Genomic DNA, 26741 nt, shown 5'->3' on the forward strand with positions numbered 1-26741 from the left:
GAGTAATAGGAGGAGATATAGGAGGATATATGGAGTAATAGGAGGAGATATAGGAGGATACATGGAGTAATAGGAGGAGATATAGGAGGATATATGGAGTAATAGGAGGAGATATAGGGAGGATATATGGAGTAATAGGAGGAGATATAGGGAGGATATATGGGGTAATAGGAGGAGATATAGGGGATATATGGAGTAATAGGAGGAGATATAGGGAGGATATATGGAGTAATAGGAGGAGATATAGGGAGGATATATGGAGTAATAGGAGGAGATATAGGGGGGATATATGGAGTAATAGGAGGAGATATAGGGAGGATATATGGATTAATAGGAGGAGATATAGGGAGGATATATGGAGTAATAGGAGGAGATATAGGGGGGATATATGGAGTAATAGGAGGAGATATAGGGGGATATATGGAGTAATAGGAGGAGATATAGGGATGATATATGGAGTAATAGGAGGAGATATAGGAGGATATATGGAGTAATAGGAGGAGATATAGGGAGGATATATGGAGTAATAGGAGGAGATATAGGGAGGATATGTGGAGTAATAGGAGGAGATATAGGGGATATATGGAGTAATAGGAGGAGATATAGGGAGGATATATGGAGTAATAGGAGGAGATATAGGGGGATATATGGAGTAATAGGAGGAGATATAGGAGGATATATGGAGTAATAGGAGGAGATATAGGAGGATATATGGAGTAATAGGAGGAGATAGGGAGGATATATGGAGTAATAGGAGGAGATATAGGGAGGATATATGGAGTAATAGGAGGAGATATAGGGAGGATATATGGAGTAATAGGAGGAGATATACGAGGATATATGGAGTAATAGGAGGAGATATAGGGAGGATATATGGAGTAATAGGAGGAGATATAGGGAGGATATATCTAGTAATAGGAGGAGATTTAGGGAGGATATATGGAGTAATAGGAGGGGATATAGGGAGGATATATGGGGTAATAGGAGGAGATATAGGGAGGATATATGGGGTAATAGGAGGAGATATAGGAGGATATATGGAGTAATAGGAGGAGATATAGGGAGGATATATGGAGTAATAGGAGGAGATATAGGGAGGATATATGGGGTAATAGGAGGAGATATAGGGAGGATATATGGGGTAATAGGAGGAGATATAGGGAGGATATATGGGGTAATAGGAGGAGATATAGGAGGATATATGGAGTAATAGGAGGAGATATAGGGAGGATATATGGAGTAATAGGGGGAGATATAGGGGATATATGGAGTAATAGGAGGAGATATAGGGAGGATATATGGAGTAATAGGAGGAGATATAGGGGGATATATGGAGTAATAGGAGGAGATATAGGAGGATATATGGAGTAATAGGGGGAGATATAGGGAGGATATATGGAGTAATGGGAGGAGATATTGGGAGGATATATGGAGTAATAGGAGGAGATATAGGGAGGATATATGGAGTAATACGGGGAGATATAGGGGGATATATGGAGTAATAGGAGGAGATATAGGAGGATATATGGAGTAATAGGAGGAGATATAGGAGGATATATGGAGTAATAGGAGGAGATATAGGGAGGATATATGGAGTAATAGGAGGAGATATAGGGGGATATATGGAGTAATAGGGGGAGATATAGGAGGATATATGGGGTAATAGGAGGAGATATAGGGAGGATATATGGAGTAATAGGAGGAGATATAGGGGATATATGGAGTAATAGGAGGAGATATAGGGAGGATGTATGGAGTAATAGGAGGAGATATAGGGAGGATATATGGAGTAATAGGAGGAGATATAGGGGGATATATGGAGTAATAGGAGGAGATATAGGGAGGATATATGGAGTAATAGGAGGAGAGATATAGGGAGGATATATGGAGTAATAGGGGAGATATAGGAGGATATATGGAGTAATAGGGGGAGATATATGGGGATATATGGAGTAATAGGAGGAGATATAGGAGGATATATGGAGTAATAGGGGGAGGTATAGGGAGGATATATGGAGTAATAGGAGGAGATATAGGAGGATATATGGAGTAATAGGAGGAGATATAGGAGGATATATGGAGTAATAGGGGGAGGTATAGGGAGGATATATGGAGTAATGGGAGATATAGGGAGGATATATGGAGTAATAGGGGGATATATAGGGAGGATATATGGGGTAATAGGGGGAGATATAGGGAGGATATATGGAGTAATAGGAGGAGATATAGGGGGATATATGGAGTAATAGGGGGAGATATAGGGAGGATATATGGAGTAATAGGGAGATATATAGGGAGGATATATGGGGTAATAGGGGGAGATATAGGGAGGATATATGGAGTAATAGGAGGAGATATAGGGGGATATATGGAGTAATAGGAGGAGATATAGGAAGGATATATGGAGTAATAGGAGGAGATATAGGAAGGATATATGGAGTAATAGGGGGAGATATAGGGAGGATATATGGGGTAATAGGGGGAGATATAGGGAGGATATATGGAGTAATAGGAGGAGATATAGGGGGATATATGGAGTAATAGGAGGAGATATAGGGGGATATATGGAGTAATAGGAGGAGATATAGGGAGGATATATAGAGTAATAGGAGGAGATATAGGGAGGATATATGGAGTAATAGGAGGAGATATAGGGGGATATATGGAGTAATAGGAGGAGATATAGGAGGATATATGGAGTAATAGGGGGAGATATAGGAGGATATATGGAGTAATAGGAGGAGATATAGGGAGGATATATGGAGTAATAGGGGGAGCTATAGGGAGGATATATGGAGTAATAGGAGGATATATAGGGAGGATATATGGAGTAATAGGAGGAGATGTAGGGGGGATATATGGAGTAATAGGAGGAGATATAGGGAGGATATATGGAGTAATAGGAGGAGATATAGGAGGATATATGGAGTAATAGGAGGAGATATAGGGAGGATATATGGAGTAATAGGGGGAAGATATAGGGAGGATATATGGAGTAATAGGAGGAGAGATATAGGGAGGATATATGGAGTAATAGGGGGAGATATAGGGAGGATATATGGAGTAATAGGAGGAGATATAGGGAGGATATATGGAGTAATAGGGGGAGATATAGGGAGGATATATGGAGTAATAGGAGGAGATATAGGGAGGATATATGGAGTAATAGGGGGAAGATATAGGGAGGATATATGGAGTAATAGGAGGAGAGATATAGGGAGGATATATGGAGTAATAGGGGGAGATATAGGGAGGATATATGGAGTAATAGGAGGAGATATAGGGAGGATATATGGAGTAATAGGGGGAGATATAGGGAGGATATATGGAGTAATAGGGGGAGATATAGGGAGGATATATGGAGTAATAGGAGGAGATATAGGGAGGATATATGGAGTAATAGGAGGAGATATATGGATGATATATGGAGTAATAGGAGGAGATATAGGAGGATATATGGAGTAATAGGAGGAGATATAGGAGGATATATGGAGTAATAGGAGTGATATATGGGAGGATATATGGAGTAATAGGAGGAGATATAGGGGGATATATGGAGTAATAGGAGGAGATATATGAGGATATATGGGGTAATAGGAGGATATATATGGAGGATATATGGAGTAATAGGAGGAGATATAGGAGGATATATGGAGTAATAGGGGGAGATATAGGAGGATATATGGAGTAATAGGAGGAGATATAGGGGATATATGGAGTAATAGGAGGAGATATAGGAGGTTATATGGAGTAATAGGGGGAGATATAGGGAGGATATATGGAGTAATAGGAGGAGATATAGGAGGATATATGGAGTAATAGGAGGAGATATAGGAGGTTATATGGAGTAATAGGGGGAGATATAGGGAGGATATATGGAGTAATAGGAGGAGATATAGGGAGGATATATGGAGTAATAGGAGGAGATATAGGGAGGATATATGGAGTAATAGGGGGAGATATAGGGAGGATATATGGGGTAATAGGAGGAGATATAGGGGGATATATGGAGTAATAGGAGGAGATATAGGAGGATATATGGAGTAATAGGGGGAGATATAGGGAGGATATATGGAGTAATAGGAGGAGATATAGGAGGATATATGGAGTAATAGGGGGAGATATAGGAGGATATATGGAGTAATAGGGGGAGATATAGGGAGGATATATGGAGTAATAGGAGGAGATATAGGAGGATATATGGGGTAATAGGAGGAGATATAGGGGGATATATGGAGTAATAGGGGGAGATATAGGGAGGATATATGGAGTAATAGGAGGAGATATAGGGGGATATATGGAGTAATAGGAGGAGATATAGGGGGATATATGGAGTAATAGGAGGAGATATAGGAGGATATATGGAGTAATAGGAGGAGATATAGGAGGATATATGGAGTAATAGGAGGAGATATAGGGGATATATGGAGTAATAGGGGGAGATATAGGAGGATATATGGAGTAATAGGAGGAGATATAGGGAGGATATATGGAGTAATAGGGGGAGATATAGGGAGGATATATGGAGTAATAGGAGGAGATATAGGAGGATATATGGAGTAATAGGGGGAGATATAGGGGGGATATATGGAGTAATAGGGGGAGATATAGGAGGATATATGGAGTAATAGGAGGAGATATAGGAGGATATATGGAGTAATAGGAGGAGATATAGGGAGGATATATGGAGTAATAGGAGGAGATATAGGGAGGATATATGGAGTAATAGGGGGAGATATAGGAGGATATATGGAGTAATAGGGGGAGATATAGGGAGGATATATGGAGTAATAGGAGGAGATATAGGAGGATATATGGAGTAATAGGGGGAGATATAGGGGGGATATATGGAGTAATAGGGGGAGATATAGGAGGATATATGGAGTAATAGGAGGAGATATAGGAGGATATATGGAGTAATAGGAGGAGATATAGGGAGGATATATGGAGTAATAGGAGGAGATATAGAGAGGATATATGGAGTAATAGGGGGAGATATAGGAGGATATATGGAGTAATAGGAGGAGATATAGGGAGATATATGGAGTAATAGGAGGAGATATAGGGAGGATATATGGAGTAATAGGAGGAGATATAGGGGGATATATGGAGTAATAGGAGGAGATATAGGAGGATATATGGAGTAATAGGGGGAGATATAGGGAGGATATATGGAGTAATAGGGGGAGATATAGGGAGGATATATGGAGTAATAGGGGGAGATATAGGAGGATATATGGAGTAATAGGGGGAGATATAGGGGGGATATATGGAGTAATAGGAGGAGATATAGGAGGATATATGGAGTAATAGGAGGAGATATAGGGAGGATATATGGAGTAATAGGAGGAGATATAGGAGGATATATGGAGTAATAGGAGGAGATATAGGGAGGATATATGGAGTAATAGGAGGAGATATAGGGGGATATATGGAGTAATAGGAGGAGATATAGGAGGATATATGGAGTAATCGGAGGAGATATAGGAGGATATATGGAGTAATAGGAGGAGATATAGGAGGATATATGGAGTAATAGGAGGAGATATAGGAGGATATATGGAGTAATAGGAGGAGATATAGGGGATATATGGAGTAATAGGGGGAGATATAGGGAGGATATATGGAGTAATAGGAGGAGATATAGGAGGATATATGGAGTAATAGGAGGAGATATAGGAGGATATATGGAGTAATCGGAGGAGATATAGGAGGATATATGGAGTAATAGGAGGAGATATAGGAGGATATATGGAGTAATAGGAGGAGATATAGGAGGATATATGGAGTAATAGGAGGAGATATAGGGGATATATGGAGTAATAGGGGGAGATATAGGAGGATATATGGAGTAATAGGAGGAGATATAGGGAGGATATATGGAGTAATAGGGGGAGATATAGGGAGGATATATGGAGTAATAGGAGGAGATATAGGAGGATATATGGAGTAATAGGGGGAGATATAGGGGGGATATATGGAGTAATAGGGGGAGATATAGGAGGATATATGGAGTAATAGGAGGAGATATAGGAGGATATATGGAGTAATAGGAGGAGATATAGGGGGATATATGGAGTAATAGGAGGAGATATAGGAGGATATATGGAGTAATAGGGGGAGATATAGGGAGGATATATGGAGTAATAGGAGGAGATATAGGAGGATATATGGAGTAATAGGAGGAGATATAGGAGGATATATGGAGTAATCGGAGGAGATATAGGAGGATATATGGAGTAATAGGAGGAGATATAGGAGGATATATGGAGTAATAGGAGGAGATATAGGAGGATATATGGAGTAATAGGAGGAGATATAGGGGATATATGGAGTAATAGGGGGAGATATAGGAGGATATATGGAGTAATAGGAGGAGATATAGGGAGGATATATGGAGTAATAGGGGGAGATATAGGGAGGATATATGGAGTAATAGGAGGAGATATAGGAGGATATATGGAGTAATAGGGGGAGATATAGGGGGGATATATGGAGTAATAGGGGGAGATATAGGAGGATATATGGAGTAATAGGAGGAGATATAGGAGGATATATGGAGTAATAGGAGGAGATATAGGGAGGATATATGGAGTAATAGGAGGAGATATAGGGAGGATATATGGAGTAATAGGGGGAGATATAGGAGGATATATGGAGTAATAGGGGGAGATATAGGGAGGATATATGGAGTAATAGGAGGAGATATAGGAGGATATATGGAGTAATAGGGGGAGATATAGGGGGGATATATGGAGTAATAGGGGGAGATATAGGAGGATATATGGAGTAATAGGAGGAGATATAGGAGGATATATGGAGTAATAGGAGGAGATATAGGGAGGATATATGGAGTAATAGGAGGAGATATAGAGAGGATATATGGAGTAATAGGGGGAGATATAGGAGGATATATGGAGTAATAGGAGGAGATATAGGGAGATATATGGAGTAATAGGAGGAGATATAGGGAGGATATATGGAGTAATAGGAGGAGATATAGGGGGATATATGGAGTAATAGGAGGAGATATAGGAGGATATATGGAGTAATAGGGGGAGATATAGGGAGGATATATGGAGTAATAGGGGGAGATATAGGGAGGATATATGGAGTAATAGGGGGAGATATAGGAGGATATATGGAGTAATAGGGGGAGATATAGGGGGGATATATGGAGTAATAGGAGGAGATATAGGAGGATATATGGAGTAATAGGAGGAGATATAGGGAGGATATATGGAGTAATAGGAGGAGATATAGGAGGATATATGGAGTAATAGGAGGAGATATAGGGAGGATATATGGAGTAATAGGAGGAGATATAGGGGGATATATGGAGTAATAGGAGGAGATATGGAGTAATAGGGGGAGATATAAGGTGCTTGGTACCAGGAGTCTCTAATTGAGACCTTTATCCTGTTTGGCTATACGTCAGTCCTCCATGGACCTCCAGTGGTTCACAATCAGCAGGTTACTGTTATATTTTGTATGTTCACCTGCTTAGGATTGAATTGTGTATGTCATGTAATATATATTATGTAACGATCCATTTCTCAGGGTGGAATGTCGTACAGGCGTGGGGTCCTTTCTCTTTTCTGGGGTCTCCTGGTGCTGAATCTCTCCTATATGTATGGTAAGGTATAATTCCTTTACTCCCTCTTACCTTTGAACACTAATCACCTCGGACCATCTGTCTATGTGATGTCTATGTTCTTCCACAGCTGCCCCCCTACCCATCCTGTTGTGGCCACTGATGTTCTTACATTGGCTTCCTCTGGGTTGTCCAGTTTCCTTTCACACCCAAAAAAATGTTCTGCTCCTTGTCTACAAAGTTCTTGACCCCGTCCTTCAAAGCCAAAACACCCAGGAGCAGCTCCCAAGACAATAACTTTGTCACTTTTCTTGCTCTGCACTGCAGTCATGGAATTGCAAGATGCTTAACCCATTTTTGACTTTGCAATTTTTCATTTTTGCACTCGACTTTTTCCTGTACTCTTTTTCCAATAACCGTAATGTTTTAGTGTTTTCTTCGACATAGACATATAATGACTTGTTGTTTACGGTACGAGTTGTATTTTTGGATGACACCGTCTATTTTTTCTTTTAATGAACTGTAAAATAGGAAAAGCTCCAATGTTTTATATAGCGCCCCCACTGCCGCAGGGCCGAGGGGTACCCGGTACCGGGCCTGTGAGTCTCTGCTCTGGGGTTGTCACGGTGGCTAGACCCGGTCCGTGACCCTGCCGAGGGGCGTACAGTGATAGATGTGGGTAGATGATGGTGTAGTGATGCAGTGCAGTAAATAACGAGGACACCAGGTTGCAGTCTCTTTACCTCTTTACTGAAGATCTCTGGGTCCTCAGTCCGGAATCCGGATAACCAGGCTGCGCAAGTCCGGCCGGTCCAATGGCACCTCCAGAGTTCTCTTAGCAGGTGGAAATCTGTGCCTTCCTTCTAGCGCTATGTGTTGCGGTCCTTCCCTGCTGTGCTTACGGAAAGTCCCCACAACTGTTGTGTCCGTTTCTTAAGTTCCCTCACAACTCGATTAGATGATGTCCTGCTAATCCTCCGTCCCTCCCTGATGTTACGGTTGGGACGGCACCCGTTTGACGGGTAGGCTCGGAGCTCTTCCGGGACCCTAGAGTCACCCCTCTCCACAAGTTGCCCCCCAAGACTGCATAGGTGATTTAGGTGAGACAGCCCGCCTTAGACTGACTGTCCTGCCGCTGTTTAGAGTATTGCTTGAAGCTGAATATTGTAATACTCCCTCGGCGTTCCGGCCGCTGGTTGTGCGCCTCAGTAGGATGTTGCTTCGGTCTTACAGCACGACCCCTACTGGCATTCTCCTTATTGCTTTGATCTCGTTTCTCACTCAGCACAATCTATCTCGCTTCTGATCCTTCCTTGGGCACCGCCGCTATCCTGAGCAGGCACGGTCCCGTTACGTTCGCTCAAGTTGCCAAGCCTCTGTCAGGATCCCACCCCTGACAGAGACCCTACCGAATCTTCTCCCACATCACCCTCTGCCACAAGGTGTTGCCTGGTTCCAACCCAGTCAGCTTTCTGATCTAACTTCCTGCCTGACCCCCAGTTTACCCACAATGGTGGGGAGTGGCCTAGTGAATAGAACCCTTAGCTCCCCCTGGAGGCCCGACTGTGAAATGTATTGGTGTCTGTGATACCTGGTCAGATGAACTCCTTCAGTGCCATCAGACGTACCATAGCCCCCCTTAGCGGCGGAGCCACAGTACTGCAACGACCAGGACTTTGGGGCGCTGCACTCCCCCCCGGTTAAATCCAGTACTCCGGGACTGGGAAGAAAACAACAATACAGGTTAGCAAAAAGACATACAATTTTTGTGAGTGCAATAACAGTAAGCATATTTAAACAAGCTTCCCTTTATGGGAGGTGAGGACACTTGAACGTTACAAAACATGGTTAAATATTATAGCAACATGCTATAGATAACTTTCTTTTACCCAACCGGGTATTCTACTAAGTACAAAATTGCTGTAGTGATGAGCCAATAGAAAGTTAGTGGCACCACTCTGAGTGTGTGTATATGACAAAGCAAAAAATCACTGACCTGCAGTACCATACATTAAATAACACAATCAAGTACTCTAACAGAACATACTAGAGATAGACTAGCACCGCATGTACCGCAATAGCAAGGCAACTTTAACAAGTGTAACTAAGTCCCATATACGATCAATGCGGTGCTAATAAACAAAGCTGCAGCAGGCAAACAAATCAGAATATGAGAAGATACATTACCAGAAACACTCAGAAGATGGTGCCACCACCCCTACGCGCGTTTCGGCGGCGTGCCTTCGTCAGGGGAAGTCTTCCCCTGACGAAGGCACGCCGCCGAAACGCGCGTAGGGGTGGTGGCACCATCTTCTGAGTGTTTCTGGTAATGTATCTTCTCATATTCTGATTTGTTTGCCTGCTGCAGCTTTGTTTATTAGCACCGCATTGATCGTATATGGGACTTAGTTACACTTGTTAAAGTTGCCTTGCTATTGCGGTACATGCGGTGCTAGTCTATCTCTAGTATGTTCTGTTAGAGTACTTGATTGTGTTATTTAATGTATGGTACTGCAGGTCAGTGATTTTTTGCTTTGTCATATACACACACTCAGAGTGGTGCCACTAACTTTCTATTGGCTCATCACTACAGCATACATGTTATTATTAGGTGTTTTTAGATATATTTTGTGTTTGTGAGGGATTTGTTTTTCCCTCATCTTTTGGTTTTTTCAATAAAATTATATTATAATTGGTTCTTTATACGCACTCTGTTTTTATATGATTATCAGTTCATGGCGTTGAACATATACGCATTTTTTCCTTGATCAGGGACATAGTATATAATTGATATGTACTGTTATACAATTGAATATCGATATGTCCATTTGCTTAAGGTAACCATTTGATTTTTTAAGTACAAAATTGTTGAACAATAACTTAACATTGCCTTTAGGGATGTACACTCTAAATCCATTAAAGACCTTCTTATAACACATTATAAGGCAATTAACTTCATACTCCTTCTTTAAATCTGCAGGACCGCCTGTCCTAACGGCTCCAGACCTACTGCCTCTCCTTTCTTTACAGGACCGCCCCTTTCAGCCCGGGCCTACTGCCTTTTCAACTACTATACACAGTATAGAACATAACATTCACTTTGTTTGGAATCACTGAGCCATCTCTATCTGGCTCCTAAGGACTCACCACTAACCCCTACGGGTTCACTTCCTGTCCTCATCCTTCTATTAACATTATTGAACATTTTTCCCATTTAACCAGCTAGGTACATTTAACTCTAACATATCAGCATTATCACTTTCTCTTTTTCAAGACATTATTGCCACCCAACTGTCTTAAGGCAATACGGTTCATCAACGCAATACGTGGACATCCCCTTTAAGAGGGGATCAAGTCTCTATGAGGTAGCACATCTTCTCAAGCTACCAGTCCGTACTCAGCAAAGGCTCCGGTGCGGTATCTTCGCAAAGAGTCCTTCTTTAAGTAAAACCAGTAGGGAGCACCTTTAAGAAGGTGCAAACTATTTACAAGCAGTTTGTATCATGCACTGTTCATGATTGCGGCAGTTCTTTTCAACAGAAAACAAAAAGTAGAAAAACAACCAAAGAGCAATAGGGATCCCGGGTCAACAAAGGGATCCCTTTAAGAGTTAACCCTGGACGGGTTTTAGCAGCAAAACAGCAGGAAACAAACAGTTAACTATTTACAGTTTCAGGTTTCCGAGGTTTAGTTGGACGGCTTCCAGGGCGGCACCTGGCACTTAACCCTTCTTGGCCTGGGAAAAGTGAGGTCCAGGGTTACACCCAGTGCTGGACAAACGCCGTTAACCCGTCTTGCATGTACTGTTAAATCGGGCGCAGCGATGGAGGTCTGCGCAGCTTGAGTATGGGCATTTGCTGCAGCAGAGGTAGCGGCTGCTGCAAGATCAGTCACTGGAATGGAGTCAGCAGTTGCGGCACTAGCAGTCACTGGAGTGGTGTCGGTCGTCAGGGCAGGGTCGTCCTTCATACCTGCTTCAGATGCGGTCCCTCCGGTGCCGATCTGCTCCGTCTCCGCTGGGGTCTGGAACGCTGGTTGCGGGGCCTTGTGCTGCGACGTTGTCATCTCTGCTCGCAGCATACCCCTTCCCGGCAGGGCCTTGCTTTCCAGCTTTGGAGCGCTGGGATTTCTTTCCTGCTCCGGACCAGATGAGGCTGCCGACAGATATCTGGTGAGGCTCCTGATGATGGCCTTCTTCCACCCGGCCTCAGTGCTCAGCTGCGTCCGCCGGGGTCAGTCGCTGAGCTTGTCCACTCCGGCCTGCAGGAATTCAGCATCAGTGGTGGAGGCCTGGTTGCGGTGCCCCTCCGGGTGGCTGGGGGAGTCCTCTGCTCCGACCCCACGCTCCGTCTCCGGGCGGCTCGCCATGGCGTCCTCCATGTCGCTCACTCCTTCTTCCTGGTCCTTTTCCCGCTCTCTCCTTCGTGGGCGGTTTCGTTTTCGTTGTCTCCGCCCTCCATTGAGGATTAGGAGGCGGATCTCGGCTGCTGACGGACACGTCCTCACAGTGCAGAAATATTTAGACTGGGCGGCCATTGTCTTTCGCGCTCTCCAGCTTGTTTACGCCCACTCCACGCCTCTCTTCTTCTCCTGCGCTCTCCTCAGCGCTGTAATGGCGGATTTTGGCGGCAAGTGGCGCGGCACAGTCTTTGCAATAAAGTACAGTCCAAGCACAGTAAATCACAGTTCCAAGGCACACATGACCTGATTCTTCAGGCTTAAGTAGATCCTGTTCGTGACGCCAAGTTATAGCTATAGTGATGCAGTGCAGTAAATAACGAGGACACCAGGTTGCAGTCTCTTTACCTCTTTACTGAAGATCTCTGGGTCCTCAGTCCGGAATCCGGATAACCAGGCTGCGCAAGTCCGGCCGGTCCAATGGCACCTCCAGAGTTCTCTTAGCAGGTGGAAATCTGTGCCTTCCTTCTAGCGCTAGGTGTTGCGGTCCTTCCCTGCTGTGCTTACGGAAAGTCCCCACAACTGTTGTGTCTGTTTCTTAAGTTCCCTCACAACTCGATTAGATGATGTTCTGCTAATCCTCCGTCCCTCCCTGATGTTACGGTTGGGACGGCACCCGTTTGACGGGTAGGCTCGGAGCTCTTCCGGGACCCTAGAGTCACCCCTCTCCACAAGTTGCCCCCCAAGACTGCATAGGTGATTTTGGTGAGACAGCCCGCCTTAGACTGACTGTCCTGCCGCTGTTTAGAGTATTGCTTGAAGCTGAATATTGTAATACTCCCTCGGCTTTCCGGCCGCCGGTTGTGCGCCTCAGTAGGATGTTGCCTCGGTCTTACAGCATGACCCCTACTGGTATTCTCCTTATTGCTTTGATCTCGTTTCTCACTCAGCACAATCTATCTCGCTTCTGATCCTTCCTTGGGCACCGCCGCTATCCTGAGCAGGCACGGTCCCATTACGTTCGCTCAAGTTGCCAAGCCTCTGTCAGGATCCCACCCCTGACAGAGGCCCTACCGAATCTTCTCCCACAACACCCTCTGCCACAAGGTGTTGCCTGGTTCCAACCCAGTCAGCTTTCTGATCTAACTTCCTGCCTGACCCCCAGTTTACCCACAATGGTGGGGAGTGGCCTAGTGAATAGAACCCTTAGCTCCCCCTGGAGGCCCGGCTGTGAAATGTATTGGTGTCTGTGATACCTGGTCAGATGAACTCCTTCAGTGCCATCAGACGTACCATAGCCCCCCTTAGCGGCGGAGCCACAGTACTGCAACGACCAGGACTCTGGGGCGCTGCATTTTATTTTATTTTATTTTATTTTACTGATTATTAAAAAATCCAGAACTTGGTAAAACTAATTTTTGGGGATATTTTTTGAGATCTATAATTTTTTTCATGCATAGAACTGTATTAAGGCTATATTTGTTGTGTGGCGAGATGGCACCATCCGGGGGTACATGCAGTTTTTATTGCATTTTTTTCACGGGGAGAGGTGCAGTAACCGCAAAATGGCAAATCTGTTGCTTCCACTATTTTTCTCCTTATATTTTCTGTACAGGTTATCGATTTGATATTTTTATAGATTGCACCTTCAAAGATGTGACGATGCTAAATATGTTTATTTTTTATTTTTTTGGGAAATAAAAAAGTGATGATTTAAAATTATATATTTTTTTTATTTTTATTATTTTTTCCTCTTTTTTTTTTTTTTATTATTCTTGAGGACTTAAATGTGTGATGAAATAGACCCTTCAATAAGACCCCAGCTGCCATGGCAAATGTCATGGAGGTGGTTCAGCTCCTGGGCCTGCACCTCCACAGCAGGGGTGACCCTTCAATATAATAATAATGATAATAATAATTTTATTTCTGTAGCGCCAAAGAATTGGCACAGCACTTGAGAAGTCCTGGACGCGGGTGCGGGAGGTTCTGATTATTGAGGATGTGAATCTTAGGTTATTAGCAGAACGGAGAGCACGGGTAGGGTGGTAGGCTGAGACCAGGGAGGAGATGAAGGGTGGTGCTGAGCCATGGAGTGCTTTGTGGATGAGGGTAGTAGTTTTGTACTGGATTCTGGAGTGGATGGGTAGCCAGTGTAATGACTGGCACAAGGTAGAGGCATCGGTGTAACGGTTGGTGAAGAATATGATCCTGGCTGCAGCAGTCAGGACAGATTGGAGAGGGGAGAGTTTGGTAAGAGGGAGGCCGATTAGTAGAGAGTTACAATAGTCCAGACGGGAATGAATAAGAGCATCAGTAAGAGTTTTTGCAGAGTTGAAAGTAAGAAAAGGTTGAATTATAGAAATGTTTTTGAGGTGCAGATAACAAGAGCGAGCCAGAGATCGAATGAGGGGGGTGAGCTCTGAATCAAGTATGACCCCAAGGCAGCGGGCATGTTGCTTGGGAGTAATGGTAGAACCACACACAGAAATGGAAATGTCAGGCAAAGGTAGGTTAGTAGAGGGAGGAAACACAAGGAGTTCAGTTTTTGACAGGCTCAGTTTCAGATAGAGGGAGAGATAAAAAGAACCTGGCACTCAACTTAAGTTTTTAATAGCACTGAATTTATTCGTAGTTCCAGTAAATGTTTCGATCACAGGAGACCTTCATCAGTTACGTACTAGTAAAGTTGAAAGGAATGCATGATGGTTGATCATAGATCCATGATCACCTGCCCTGATTGCTTAGGATAAACACACACCCACGAGATAGACTAGCGGTGGACTCATCGTCTCACTCTGGACCTTCCGACCTCTAAGCACAATCTCCTTTTCCATCTGGCTAGATGGATGGTTTATCCTAAGCAATCAAAGCAGGTGATCACGGATCTATGATCAACCTTCATGCATTTCTTTCAACTTTACTAGTACGTAACTGATGAAGGTCTCCTGTGACCGAAACGTTTACTGGTACTACGAATAAATTCACTGCTATTAAAAACTTAAGTTGAGTGCCAGGTTCTCTTTATCTATATACTCGGTGTGGGAACCTACCTGTGCATCTCTTTCACGCCTTGCTCTAACTCGGATAGAGGGAGGACATGATGTTGGAGACAGCGGTAAGACAATCACTGGTGTTTTGTAATAATGCAAGCATGATGTCAAGAGTAGAGGTGTATGATTCGGTATCATCAGCATAGAGATGGCACTGGAAACCAAATCTACTGATTGTTTGTCCAATAGGGGAGGTATACAAAGAGAAGAGGAGGGGGCCTAGGACTGATCCTTGAGGAACCCCAACAGTAAGGGGAAGATGAGAGGAGGAAGCGCCAGCAAAAGATACAGTGAAGAAGTGGTCAGAGAGATAGGAGGAGAACCAGGAAAGAACGGTGTCCTTGAGACCGATGGACCGAGCATGGTGAGGAGGAGCTGATGATCCACAGTGTCGAATGCTGCAGAAAGATCCAGGAGAATCAGCATGGAGTAGTGACCATTAGATTTAGCTGTTAGTAGATCATTAGAGACTTTAATGAGGGCAGTGTCAGTAGAGTGTAAAGAGCGGAAACAGGATTGTAGAGGGTCAAGAAGAGAGTTATCTGAGACATAGCGGATAAGACGAGAGTGGACCAGGCGTTCGAGGAGTTTAGAGATTAAGGGAAGATTAGAGACAGGTCTATAGTTAGCGGCACAGTTTTGGTCGAGGGATGGTTTTTGAGTAATGGGTGTATGATGGCATGCTTAAATGAGGAGGGAAAGATACCAGAAGAGAGAAGTTTAATTTTTTTGTTAGGGTAGTAGTAACAGGTGGGGAAATGGACTGGAGAAGATGTGACGGAATAGGGTAGCTGGTGCAAATAGTAGGGCGAGAAGATGCAAGGAGCCTGATCACTTCTTCTTCCATGACTGGTTCAAAGTCAGAGAGTGAGCTAGATGCAGCAGGGGAGGGAGAACAGTGCATGGTATGAGGGGATTGGGAGAAAATGTCCTGTCGGATATGGTCAATTTTTTCTTTGAAATAATTGGCCAGATCATCAGCGCGGAGATCCGTGGTTGGGGCCTGCACACTTGGGTTGAGTAGGGAATGAAAAGTGTCAAAGAGACCTTTAGGATTATTGGATTGTGAGGTGATGAGGGCATTTAAATAGGTTTGTTTGGAGAGGTGAAGGGCAGTGTTGTATGTTTTAAGCATAAACTTATAATGAATGAAATCTTCGGGCAGATTGGATTTTCTCCACAGAAGTTCGGTGCACCTGGAGCACCGCTGTAGGAAACATGTTTGCAGCATGTGCCAGGGTTGTCGCCATCTGTGCCAAGTTGTTCTATGTATAAGAGGTACAGCTTCATCCACGGCACTTTGCAATGCTTCATTATAATGTTTCAGTGCAGAATCAGGACATGAGAGGGAGGAGATTGGGGCTAATGATTACTGCAAATTCTATAAGTGTGGAAAGTGGAGGTGACCTGAGCAGGATGACAGTTCTTGACAGAGAATGAAAGAAGGTTGAGGTCAGAGAGCGGGAGAGAGGAGTTGGTAAAATCATACACTGAGCAAAGCCGGGAGAAGACCAGGTTGAGGGAGTTTCTGTCTTCATGTGTAAGAGAGTTAGTAAGCTGCGAAAGGCCAAAGGAGGCAGTTAGAAATAAAAGGTAAGTGGCAGATAGGGAGAGGGGAAAACCAATGAGGATGTTAAAGTCTCTCATGATGAGGGAGGGGATGTCACAGGAGAGAAAATGTGGAAGCCAGGTGGCAAAGTGATCCTTGAACTGATGGGAGGGGCCGGAGGACAATACACAGCCACCACTCGCATGGAGAAGGGGATGTAGGGTCTGACAGCATGGACCTCAAAAGAAGGGAAGACAAGTGAGGGTACTTGGGGGATAACCTTAAAAGGTACATTTGGGTGATAGGAGCAGACCAACGCCTCCACCTGGTCTGTTGTCCGATTTTGGGGTATATGAAAGAGCAGCAGCAGCGGTGGTGTCTGACTGCTGGATCCAGGTTTCAGTAAAAGCCAGAATGTTAAGAGAATCAGAAAGGAAGAAGTCATGGATGAAGGAGAGTTTATTACACACTGAGTGAGAATTCAAGAGGGCACAATTAAAAGAGACAGAAGGCATGCAGGAAATATTAATGAGATTTGAGGGGTTTCTGAGTGTAGTAGTTGAGGGGTTTAACTTGCTATAACATGGGGGACCGGGGTTGGAAGAGATGTCTCCTGCGACTAGAAGGAGGATAGAAAGAGTGAGCAGATGGTTAAGTGATTTGTGAGAGCGTCTCATGTTGAATGGTGGGACTGAATGGATCTGTGCAGTTTAGCAATGTGAAAAGACCGTGAGTGCTATACATAGGAGAGGAAAGGACAGAGGGGCTGATATGGATGGAGTGTAAAGAGTTAGTGCAAGGACAGTGGATGTGAGTGAATGCAGCTGCCAGGATATAAATTATACAAATACATATGGTGAATATTTATATATATAATCCGACATATGTATTGTGTTGGAGTTTTTTCTGTCCGCCTCAGGACTCATATGTGGCTCCGTTCTTATTATTTATATGGTGAATATTTGTTGCAATCCAAATGTTCTGGAAATAGGTTTCTTTAAATGTCTTACCTGTCTCCTGCCCTATCTGCCATGATTAACTGCAAGGAACTTTGAAAAAATGTACTTAGAATAAAATGTACATAAATGCTCCCCAAAGCTATCTCTGAATATATAAGAGGTTTGCTCTTAGATTTATCACTAATTTGACTCGTTATCAATAAACTAAGGTAAGACAGCAGGAGACAATAAATGTAGAGAAAAATAAACAAGTTTGCAGGCCAACATGGATCATAAACCTCTTTGAGAAAGCGACATGACCTTAACTTAAGGGACAAGCTCAGTAAAATGAATAAACTATATACCATTATATATGCTTGTTTAGATGGAATTGAAGTGATAGGAGACATGCAGGACATGTGCAGCCGATGAATGAACTATATATCATTAAATATGCTTGCAGATATGGAATTTACATGTGTGTTATAATTTCATGGCATGTAAGTGACGGGAACCATACTTACGGCTTCAGCATGGATTTGGAAATCTCAATCTGATGATGACTCATGAGAATATTGTAGGCATGCTCTGTGACATGTGCAGAGATCACTGCGCAGGGAATGGAAGGAAATGAGCTGTGTCGCATCACCCAGAGAATTTACGGAAAAAACGCAGAGAGCATGGACTGTAACACGCTGACGTCACTGTACGAGCAGGGGTAGGAGATGTCTGTGACTATTGCGGAAGTGTAGTGAGCATATGTAAGGCGGCCAGGGTGGTAGTCATGGCAACGGGCTGTAGTGTTCCCACACCCTGGCACCCTACAGATGAAATACAATGTCCCCTCGGCTTCTGTCACTCCGGTTCCGCGTTCCTGAGCTCCACAAACCATTCCAGAGACAAGGTTCTTTTTCAACAGTTCAACTTAGCAGTAGGGTATCCATAACAAATGCGGCACAGTGTATACAGAGCGACATGTCCTGCACTTTCCCTGCCTTCCGAACAGCCTCGGCTCTTCCTGACAACACTGTCTCTCTTCTGGCAATCCCTGCCTGACTTCTGGACAATCTCTGTCCCGTCCGTGCCTTCAGTCCCACCAGCTTCCTACCATTCCTTCATCCGGTTTCAAAAGGAAAAGGTGCCAGGCTCGCCATCTCAGCTTCACCTGCCTCAGTCGTAGATCCCTGATCCTCCTTGGAACGGTCCTGTCTAAGCTGATGGATGACTGCTTGACTCTCAGCCTGTGGCCTCTTCCTGCCGTAGCAGCTTTATCCCCACGGCTAGCAGACTCTCTCTTTCACTGCTGCTTCTTACTCCTTGCCCTGGGCAAGGCTGCCCGGGCTCTGCAGTCTCTCTCCAATCTCCTATTGCTCTGCACTGCACTACTCTAACTCCTCCCCGCTGGAAATCCCCTATGCTGCCTGTACCTAAACTAACATTCCTATTCCCTGTCTCTAATAAGCCCTCCTCTGTTCTAGCCCCACTATTGTTCTATACTACCTTATATCCTATCCTATCCCTAATCCTATACACAACAGTGCATTTACATTACACTACACGACACCAATCAATTACATTCACATTAATGAACATTAGGAACCGCACACAATTGGTAGACCAAAGAGGGGAAAGCATAGGAGGGTCCGCACCCCCTCCTTAGGCTACGTTCACATTTGCGTTGTGCGCCGCAGCGTCGGCGCCGCAACGCACAACGCAAACAAAAACGCAGTAAAACGCATGCACAACGCTGCGTTTTGCGCCGCATGCGTCCTTTTTTTGATTGATTTTGGACGCAGCAAAAATGCAACTTGCTGCGTCCTCTGCGCCCGGACGCGGGCGCCGCAGTGACGCATGCGTCGCAAAACGCAAGTGCAACGCATGTCCATGCGCCCCCATGTTAAATATAGGGGCGCATGATGCATGCGGCGACGCTGCGGCGCCCGACGCTGCGGCGCAGACCGCAAATGTGAACGTAGACTAACACATACTCTTCTCCTGTGCGGACATCACTGGGCAGGGAGGGTAGGAGGAGAGCTTAGTCTGTGACGTGCAGAAAAGGTTATTGAGGGGATCTGTGTGTTATCTAATGACAGTCTGGTGATGCCTCGTGACATTTCTGCAGCAGAGTGTTTGTGAGCGTGCTCTGTAGCTTGTGCAGTGAATCAGATGAACTATACCTATCAGCTATTGACTTCTATAGGCGCATGCAGTGATCATGCTTTGTGACATGAGCAGATGTTACGGTGCCAAGAAATGCAGGAAGTGAGCTGCGGTCATCAACTTTTGATTTCTATAGAAGAGTGTAGTGGGCATGCTCTGCGGCTTGGTAGTACTTGCTATGCCGCGGTCTACTTTCCACTCCGCACTGTTCTGTAGACACCCACATTCACATTATAGGGGCGCACATATGCCTTTATTATAACACTCTCATTACTGTCATCCTGTGCGGGAATAATAACTGAGAGGAGAATTTATTAGGAAGAAGCACCCCCCCCCAATGTCTGCCCGAGGTGCACACTCTCCACCTCCAAAAATATTGTCCATTCATAGCCTGAACCTAAAACACAATGTTTGGTCTCATAACGAAAAACACCCTAAATATATTCAAGGTATGAACCACAAATGTCACAATATTGCAGCATTTTCTCCCACGGACTCACAGACCCACAGACAGCCCTCACACGTGGCTCAATAGTAGTAAAAAAAGAGAAGGAAAGGTAGGGAGGGTTATTTTCCATGATGTGTTTAGCTCAAATCCTTTCTTGAGTTTAGACGGTCATTGTTCTCGGTAACTATTGTAACCCGAGCGAGATGAGGGAGCATTGTTCTTCTACAGGGGAGGGAGTCATAGAAAGTGACGGGCGAGTCCGGAAATATCTACTGAGTATTATAGTCGGGGGTTAAGTAACTATCCATATAATTCTGTGATGGGAAAAATCCTGGAAATTGTTACTGTAAGGAACAGTGAGAAAATAAAATATACACTGAATATCTATCTATCTATCTATCTATCTATCTATCTATCTATCTATCTATCTATCTATCTATCTATCTATCTATCTATCTGTCTGTCTGTCTGTCTGTCTATCTATATATACACACTGTACAGGTGGAAATATTATAGTAGTTATATTCTTGTACATAGGGGGCAGTATTATAGTAGTTATATTCTTGTACATAGGAGCAGTATTATAGTAGTTATATTCTTGTACATAGGAGCAGTATTATAGTAGTTATATTCTTGTACATAGGAGCAGTATTATAGTAGTTATATTCTTGTACATAGGGAGCAGTATTATAGTAGTTATATTCTTGTACATAGGGGGCAGTATTATAGTAGTTATATTCTTGTACATAGGAGCAGTATTATAGTAGTTATATTCTTGTACATAGGGGCAGTATTATAGTAGTTATATTCTTGTACATAGGGGTCAGTATTATAGTAGTTATATTCTTGCACATAGGGGCAGTATTATAGTAGTTGTATTTTTGTACATAAGGGCAGTATTATGGTAGTTATATTCTTGTACATAGGGGCAGTATTATAGTAGTTATATTCTTGTACATAGGTGCAGTATTATAGTAGTTATATTCTTGTACATAGGAGGCAGTATTATAGTAGTTATATTCTTGTACATAGGGGCAGTATTATAGTAGTTATATTCTTGTACATAGGGGGCAGTATTATAGTAGTTATATTCTTGTACATAGGAGCAGTATTATAGTAGTTATATTCTTGTACATAGGAGCAGTATTATAGTAGTTATATTCTTGTACATAGGGGTCAGTATTATAGTAGTTATATTCTTGCACATAGGGGCAGTATTATAGTAGTTGTATTTTTGTACATAAGGGCAGTATTATGGTAGTTATATTCTTGTACATAGGGGCAGTATTATAGTAGTTATATTCTTGTACATAGGTGCAGTATTATAGTAGTTATATTCTTGTACATAGGAGGCAGTATTATAGTAGTTATATTCTTGTACATAGGGGCAGTATTATAGTAGTTATATTCTTGTACATAGGGGGCAGTATTATAGTAGTTATATTCTTGTACATAGGAGCAGTATTATAGTAGTTATATTCTTGTACATAGGAGCAGTATTATAGTAGTTATATTCTTGTACATAGGGGTCAGTATTATAGTAGTTATATTCTTGCACATAGGGGCAGTATTATAGTAGTTGTATTTTTGTACATAAGGGCAGTATTATGGTAGTTATATTCTTGTACATAGGGGCAGTATTATAGTAGTTATATTCTTGTACATAGGTGCAGTATTATAGTAGTTATATTCTTGTACATAGGAGGCAGTATTATAGTAGTTATATTCTTGTACATAGGGGCAGTATTATAGTAGTTATATTCTTGTACATAGGGGCAGTATTATAGTAGTTATATTCTTGTACATAGGGACAGTATTATAGTAGTTATATTCTTGTACATAGGGGCAGTATTATAGTAGTTATATTCTTGTATATAGGGGCAGTATTATAGTAGTTATATTCTTGTACATAGGGGCAGTATTATAGTAGTTATATTCTTGTACATAGGGGCAGTATTATAGCAGTTATATTCTTGCACATAGGGGCAGTATTATAGTAGTTATATTCTTGTACATAGGGGCAGTATTATAGTAGTTATATTCTTGTACATACTAGGCAGTATTATAGTAGTTATATTCTTGCACATAGGGGCAGTATTATAGTAGTTGTATTTTTGTACATAAGGGCAGTATTATGGTAGTTATATTCTTGTACATAGGAGCAGTGTTATAGTAATTATATTCTTGTACATAGGAACAGTATTATAGTAGTTACAGTATATTCTTGTACATAGGGGCAGTATTATAGTAGTTATATTCTTGTACATAGCAGCAGTATTATAGTAGTTATATTCTTGTACATAGGAGCAGTATTATAGTAGTTATATTCTTGTACATAGGAGCAGTATTATAGTAGTTATATTCTTGTACATAGGAGCAGTATTATAGTAGTTATATTCTTGTACATAGGAGCAGTATTATAGTAGTTATATTCTTGTACATAGGGGCAGTATTATAGTAGTTATATTCCTGTACATAGGAGCAGTATTATAGTAGTTATATTCTTGTACATAGGAGCAGTATTATAGTAGTTGTATTGTTGTACATAAGGGCAGTATTATAGTAGTTATATTCTTGTACATAGGAGCAGTATTATGGTAATTATATTCTTGTACATAGGGGCAGTATTATAGTAGTTATATTCTTGTACATAGGAGCAGTATTATAGTAGTTGTATTGTTGTACATAAGGGCAGTATTATAGTAGTTATATTCTTGTACATAGGAGCAGTATTATAGTAGTTATATTCTTGTACATAGGAGCAGTATTATAGTAATTATATTCTTGTACATATGGGCGGTATTTTAGTAGTTACAATATTGTATATAGGAGGCAGACCGCACAGAGATGTCTCCTTTTTGTCAGTGACTATTTTCTTCTATAAACAGGTTTCTTTGATGATTCCTCTGTTTTCTGTGTAATCAGAGATCAGAGCGGAGACCTGAATTGCTCATGGAGAAGTGACGTGTGGACCGAGCACTCTGTGTCCCTGCAGAATCTCACCCAGTGAGTGCGGTGAAGTCACAAAAAGCTGTCAAGTTGTTTTTTGGGATTATAATCCATCCTTTTGTTCCTTCCTCCAGCCTCCATGAACCTCCTCTTTTCTTTACTATTCCTGCTGGTCAAAACTGGCTTCTAATTAAACGGGAAATACTGGTGAGGTTGAATGAGTATCTTATCACGGTCAGTGCGGGAGGCCGGAGGAAGACTATTCATTTCACTTATGGCAGTCATGGACATCATTGTAAGTATACACTGGTGCCGTGGATAAATGTGAAAATATCATATTATATTGGATTGTCAATGTCAGACCCAGTAATATCTGCAAATCATGTTCTGTACAAGAGATCTCAGCTCTGAAGTGTGCAGAATTGTGAATTCAGCTCTGAATTATAATCAGGAGCAGTTCAGGATGATTGTTACAAATGTCATCAAGTTTCAACAACCCATTAATCCATCTAATTTCTTGCAGCCAGACCTCCTCTTCTTAATTCTTCCATCTCGGGAAGCGATAGTTTGGAAATTACCTGGAAACATCCAGAGGACGAGGTGTTGGATCACCCGCCAGTGGAGCTGAGGTATCGCATAATGGGAGCTGAGAATTGGACTGAGGTCAGTAGCTATATGGACTGGTTGACCTGGAGAACTGTCCTGTAACACTGTAGGTATCAGATCTACTTACTGCACTGTATGCACTAAGCTCAGGAGCTCCCCCCAGTGGTGACTGCCGGCAGCCAGAATGGTAGCATTTGTATCAGAATAGTGGTGGTCTGCCCTCTGTAGGGCTGAATGATAAAACACTTCCATGCAGAATTTTATGGTTAAGATCCATAAAAATGCTTTGGTTACACAGCTCTGCTGTCTAATTAAATGGATATCTCATCCCGTCCCAATGAATCAGTGGTCGAGCATTTGTGCCTCTCTCCATTCTTCGTCTAAAGGTACCTTCACACTAAACGACTTTGCAGCGATAACGATAGCGATCCGTGACGTTGCAGCGTCCTGGATAGCGATATCGTTGTGTTTGACACGCAGCAGCGATCTGGATCCTGCTGTGATATTGCTGGTCGGAGCTAGAAGTCCAGAACTTTATTTGGTCGTCAGATCGGCGTGTATCGTCGTGTTTGACAGCAAAAGCAACGATGCCAGCAATGTTTTACAATGGTAACCAGGGTAAATATCAGGTTACTAAGCGCAGGGCCGCGCTTAGTAACCCGATGTTTAACCTGGTTACCGGCCGTAAAGCACAGTACAGCGGTGACGTCACCGCTGTGCTCTGCTTTTACTTTACGGCCGGCCGGCGCTCACAGTCAGTGCAGGAAGCAGACGGCTAGGGACCTGACGGACATCAGAAGGTGAGTATGTACTGTTTTTTTTTTACATTTACAATGGTAACCAGGGTAAACATCGGGTTACTAAGCGCGGCCCTGCGCTTAGTAACCCGATGTTTACCCTGGTTACCCGGGGACCGGCATCGTTGGTCGCTGGAGAGCTGTCTGTGTGACAGCTCTCCAGCGACCACACAGCGACGCTGCAGCGATCAGTATCGTTGTCGATATCGCTGCAGCGTCGCTTAATGTGACGGTACCTTTAGGTACTGTTACAGTGATTTAGCAGTCCCATAAACAATAAAAGGAGCATACCCCCATACTCTAGACCACCAGAAAAACTGTTGTTAACACCTCCACTAGGAGCTGATGCAATATCCCTGATGGCTTAACACTAGACCACCAGGGATATTGCAGTTAACATTAGACCACCAGGGATATTGCAATTAACACTAGACCACCAGGGATATTGCAATTAACACTAGACCACCAGGGATATTGCAATTAACACTAGACCACCAGGGATATTGCAATTAATAATATCTAGCAATTGGATAAAACGTAACCTTTATTAGGTCTGAATATTAAAATGAGTAAACAAATAACGAGTTAACGGGGGAAAAAGAAAGGGAAACCCTAGTGCCAGTGTGACCCTACCCAACACAGATGGGGAAAAAACAAAAAACACAACAAAATGCTGACAGAACCATAAACAAGTTTGCCTTAAATATGAACAACTATTATGTGGTTAGCGTTGTTCTATTTGCTATTATGCAGCTGCCGCTTCTCTGCCGGTTCTCACACTCCCCTGATGAGTCCTAACGGGCGAAACGCGTCGGGAACGCCATTCGCAATAGAGACATTCTCACCCCTTGAGAGACAGGATGATTCTCTCCAACAATGGGTGAGATCGATCCATTTAATTGTGTCTTATGAGAAAATTGGCACATGACAGTGCCCGGTCTAACAAAAGACTTCTTCATAAGTACCTGAACCGTACTAATATATACAAGGGGGATGCTCATGAATTCGTTCATGGGGCTGCAGGGTCCCGATCTTGTTTGGGTATGATATTTGCTCCGGTCAGGTTTGACTTTATGCCTCTTATATGCTGCTATATTCACTGACAGCCAAAACTAAATTAATAGCCAATAGAACAACGCTAACCACATAATAGTTGTTCATATTTAAGGCAAACTTGTTTATGGTTCTGTCAGCATTTTTTTTGTGTTTTTTGTTTTTTCCCCATCTGTGTTGGGTAGGTTCACACTGGCACTAGGGTTTCCCTTTCTTTTTCCCCGTTAACTCGTTATTTGTTTACTCATTTTAATATTCAGACCTAATAAAGGTTACGTTTTATCCAATTGCTAGATATTATTATTTTCTTGGATTTGTACCCAGCTTTCATATTGCAATTAATACTAGACCACCAGGGATATTGCAATTAATACTAGACCACCAGGGATATTGCAATTAACTCTAGGCCACCAGGGATATTGTCATCAGTCCCTCTTCGACTCTAGAAATTAGTCTTGATTTTTTTCTTAAATACCACTTTCTTTGTGTCTTTGATAAATTCACAAGCTATGTTGCTTTCTACATGACTGAGAATAGGTCCCATGTACATTACATGGGAGATCTGTAGCTCCTGTGCCCTCATGTCATAGTGGGCTCTGTGGCCCTGGCACTGGTGGAATAATGCAATGTATTGCTCTGTTCCGGAAATACCAGGTAGAAAATGAAGACCTGGAGATAAATAACTATATACTGGATGAGCCGGCGCCGTTCACACAGTATGAGTTCCAGATTCGATATCTACCAGAGGGCGAGAAGAAAGGAAGTGTGTGGAGCACGAGTCACGTCCTGATGAGCCCAGAAATGGGTAAGAGACATGGAATGGTCGTTCTTCTCCATCCTATACCTTCATCGCATTGCATAACCCCATGCCGAAACTATGGACGGCCACCATCCATATATCATATACCATGTGTACTGCTCCATCTCGTTCTTGAGTCTCCTACACCATGTACAGTTGTGCTCAAAAGTTTACATACCCCGGCAGATTTTTTGCTTTCTTGGCCTTTTTTCAGAGTATATGAATGATAACACCAAATCTTTTTCTCCACTCATGGTTAGTGGTTGGGTGAAGCCATTTATTGTCAAACTACTGTGTTTTCTCTCTTTAAATCATAGTGACAACCCAAAACATCCAATTGACCGTGATCACAAGTTCACATCCCCCATTTCTTAATATCGTGTATTGCCCCCTCTAACAT

General features: G+C 42.8%; 1 protein-coding gene across 1 annotated transcript in view; it reads left to right on the forward strand.

The window, feature by feature from the left end:
* The window catches only part of IL27RA (interleukin 27 receptor subunit alpha), a 40711-nt gene that overhangs the window by 2266 nt on the left and 11704 nt on the right, over positions 1-26741 (forward strand). The window contains exons 2-6 of the mRNA XM_077261828.1: positions 7561-7636; positions 23026-23143; positions 23221-23381; positions 23610-23749; positions 26197-26347. Of these exons, the coding sequence (XP_077117943.1) occupies positions 7567-7636; positions 23026-23143; positions 23221-23381; positions 23610-23749; positions 26197-26347 (640 nt within the window). The 5' untranslated portion in view covers positions 7561-7566. The remainder of the gene's footprint in view (positions 1-7560; positions 7637-23025; positions 23144-23220; positions 23382-23609; positions 23750-26196; positions 26348-26741) is intronic.

The sequence above is a fragment of the Ranitomeya variabilis genome, chromosome 5 (assembly GCF_051348905.1).
Source record: "Ranitomeya variabilis isolate aRanVar5 chromosome 5, aRanVar5.hap1, whole genome shotgun sequence".
Lineage (NCBI taxonomy): Eukaryota > Metazoa > Chordata > Amphibia > Anura > Dendrobatidae > Ranitomeya > Ranitomeya variabilis.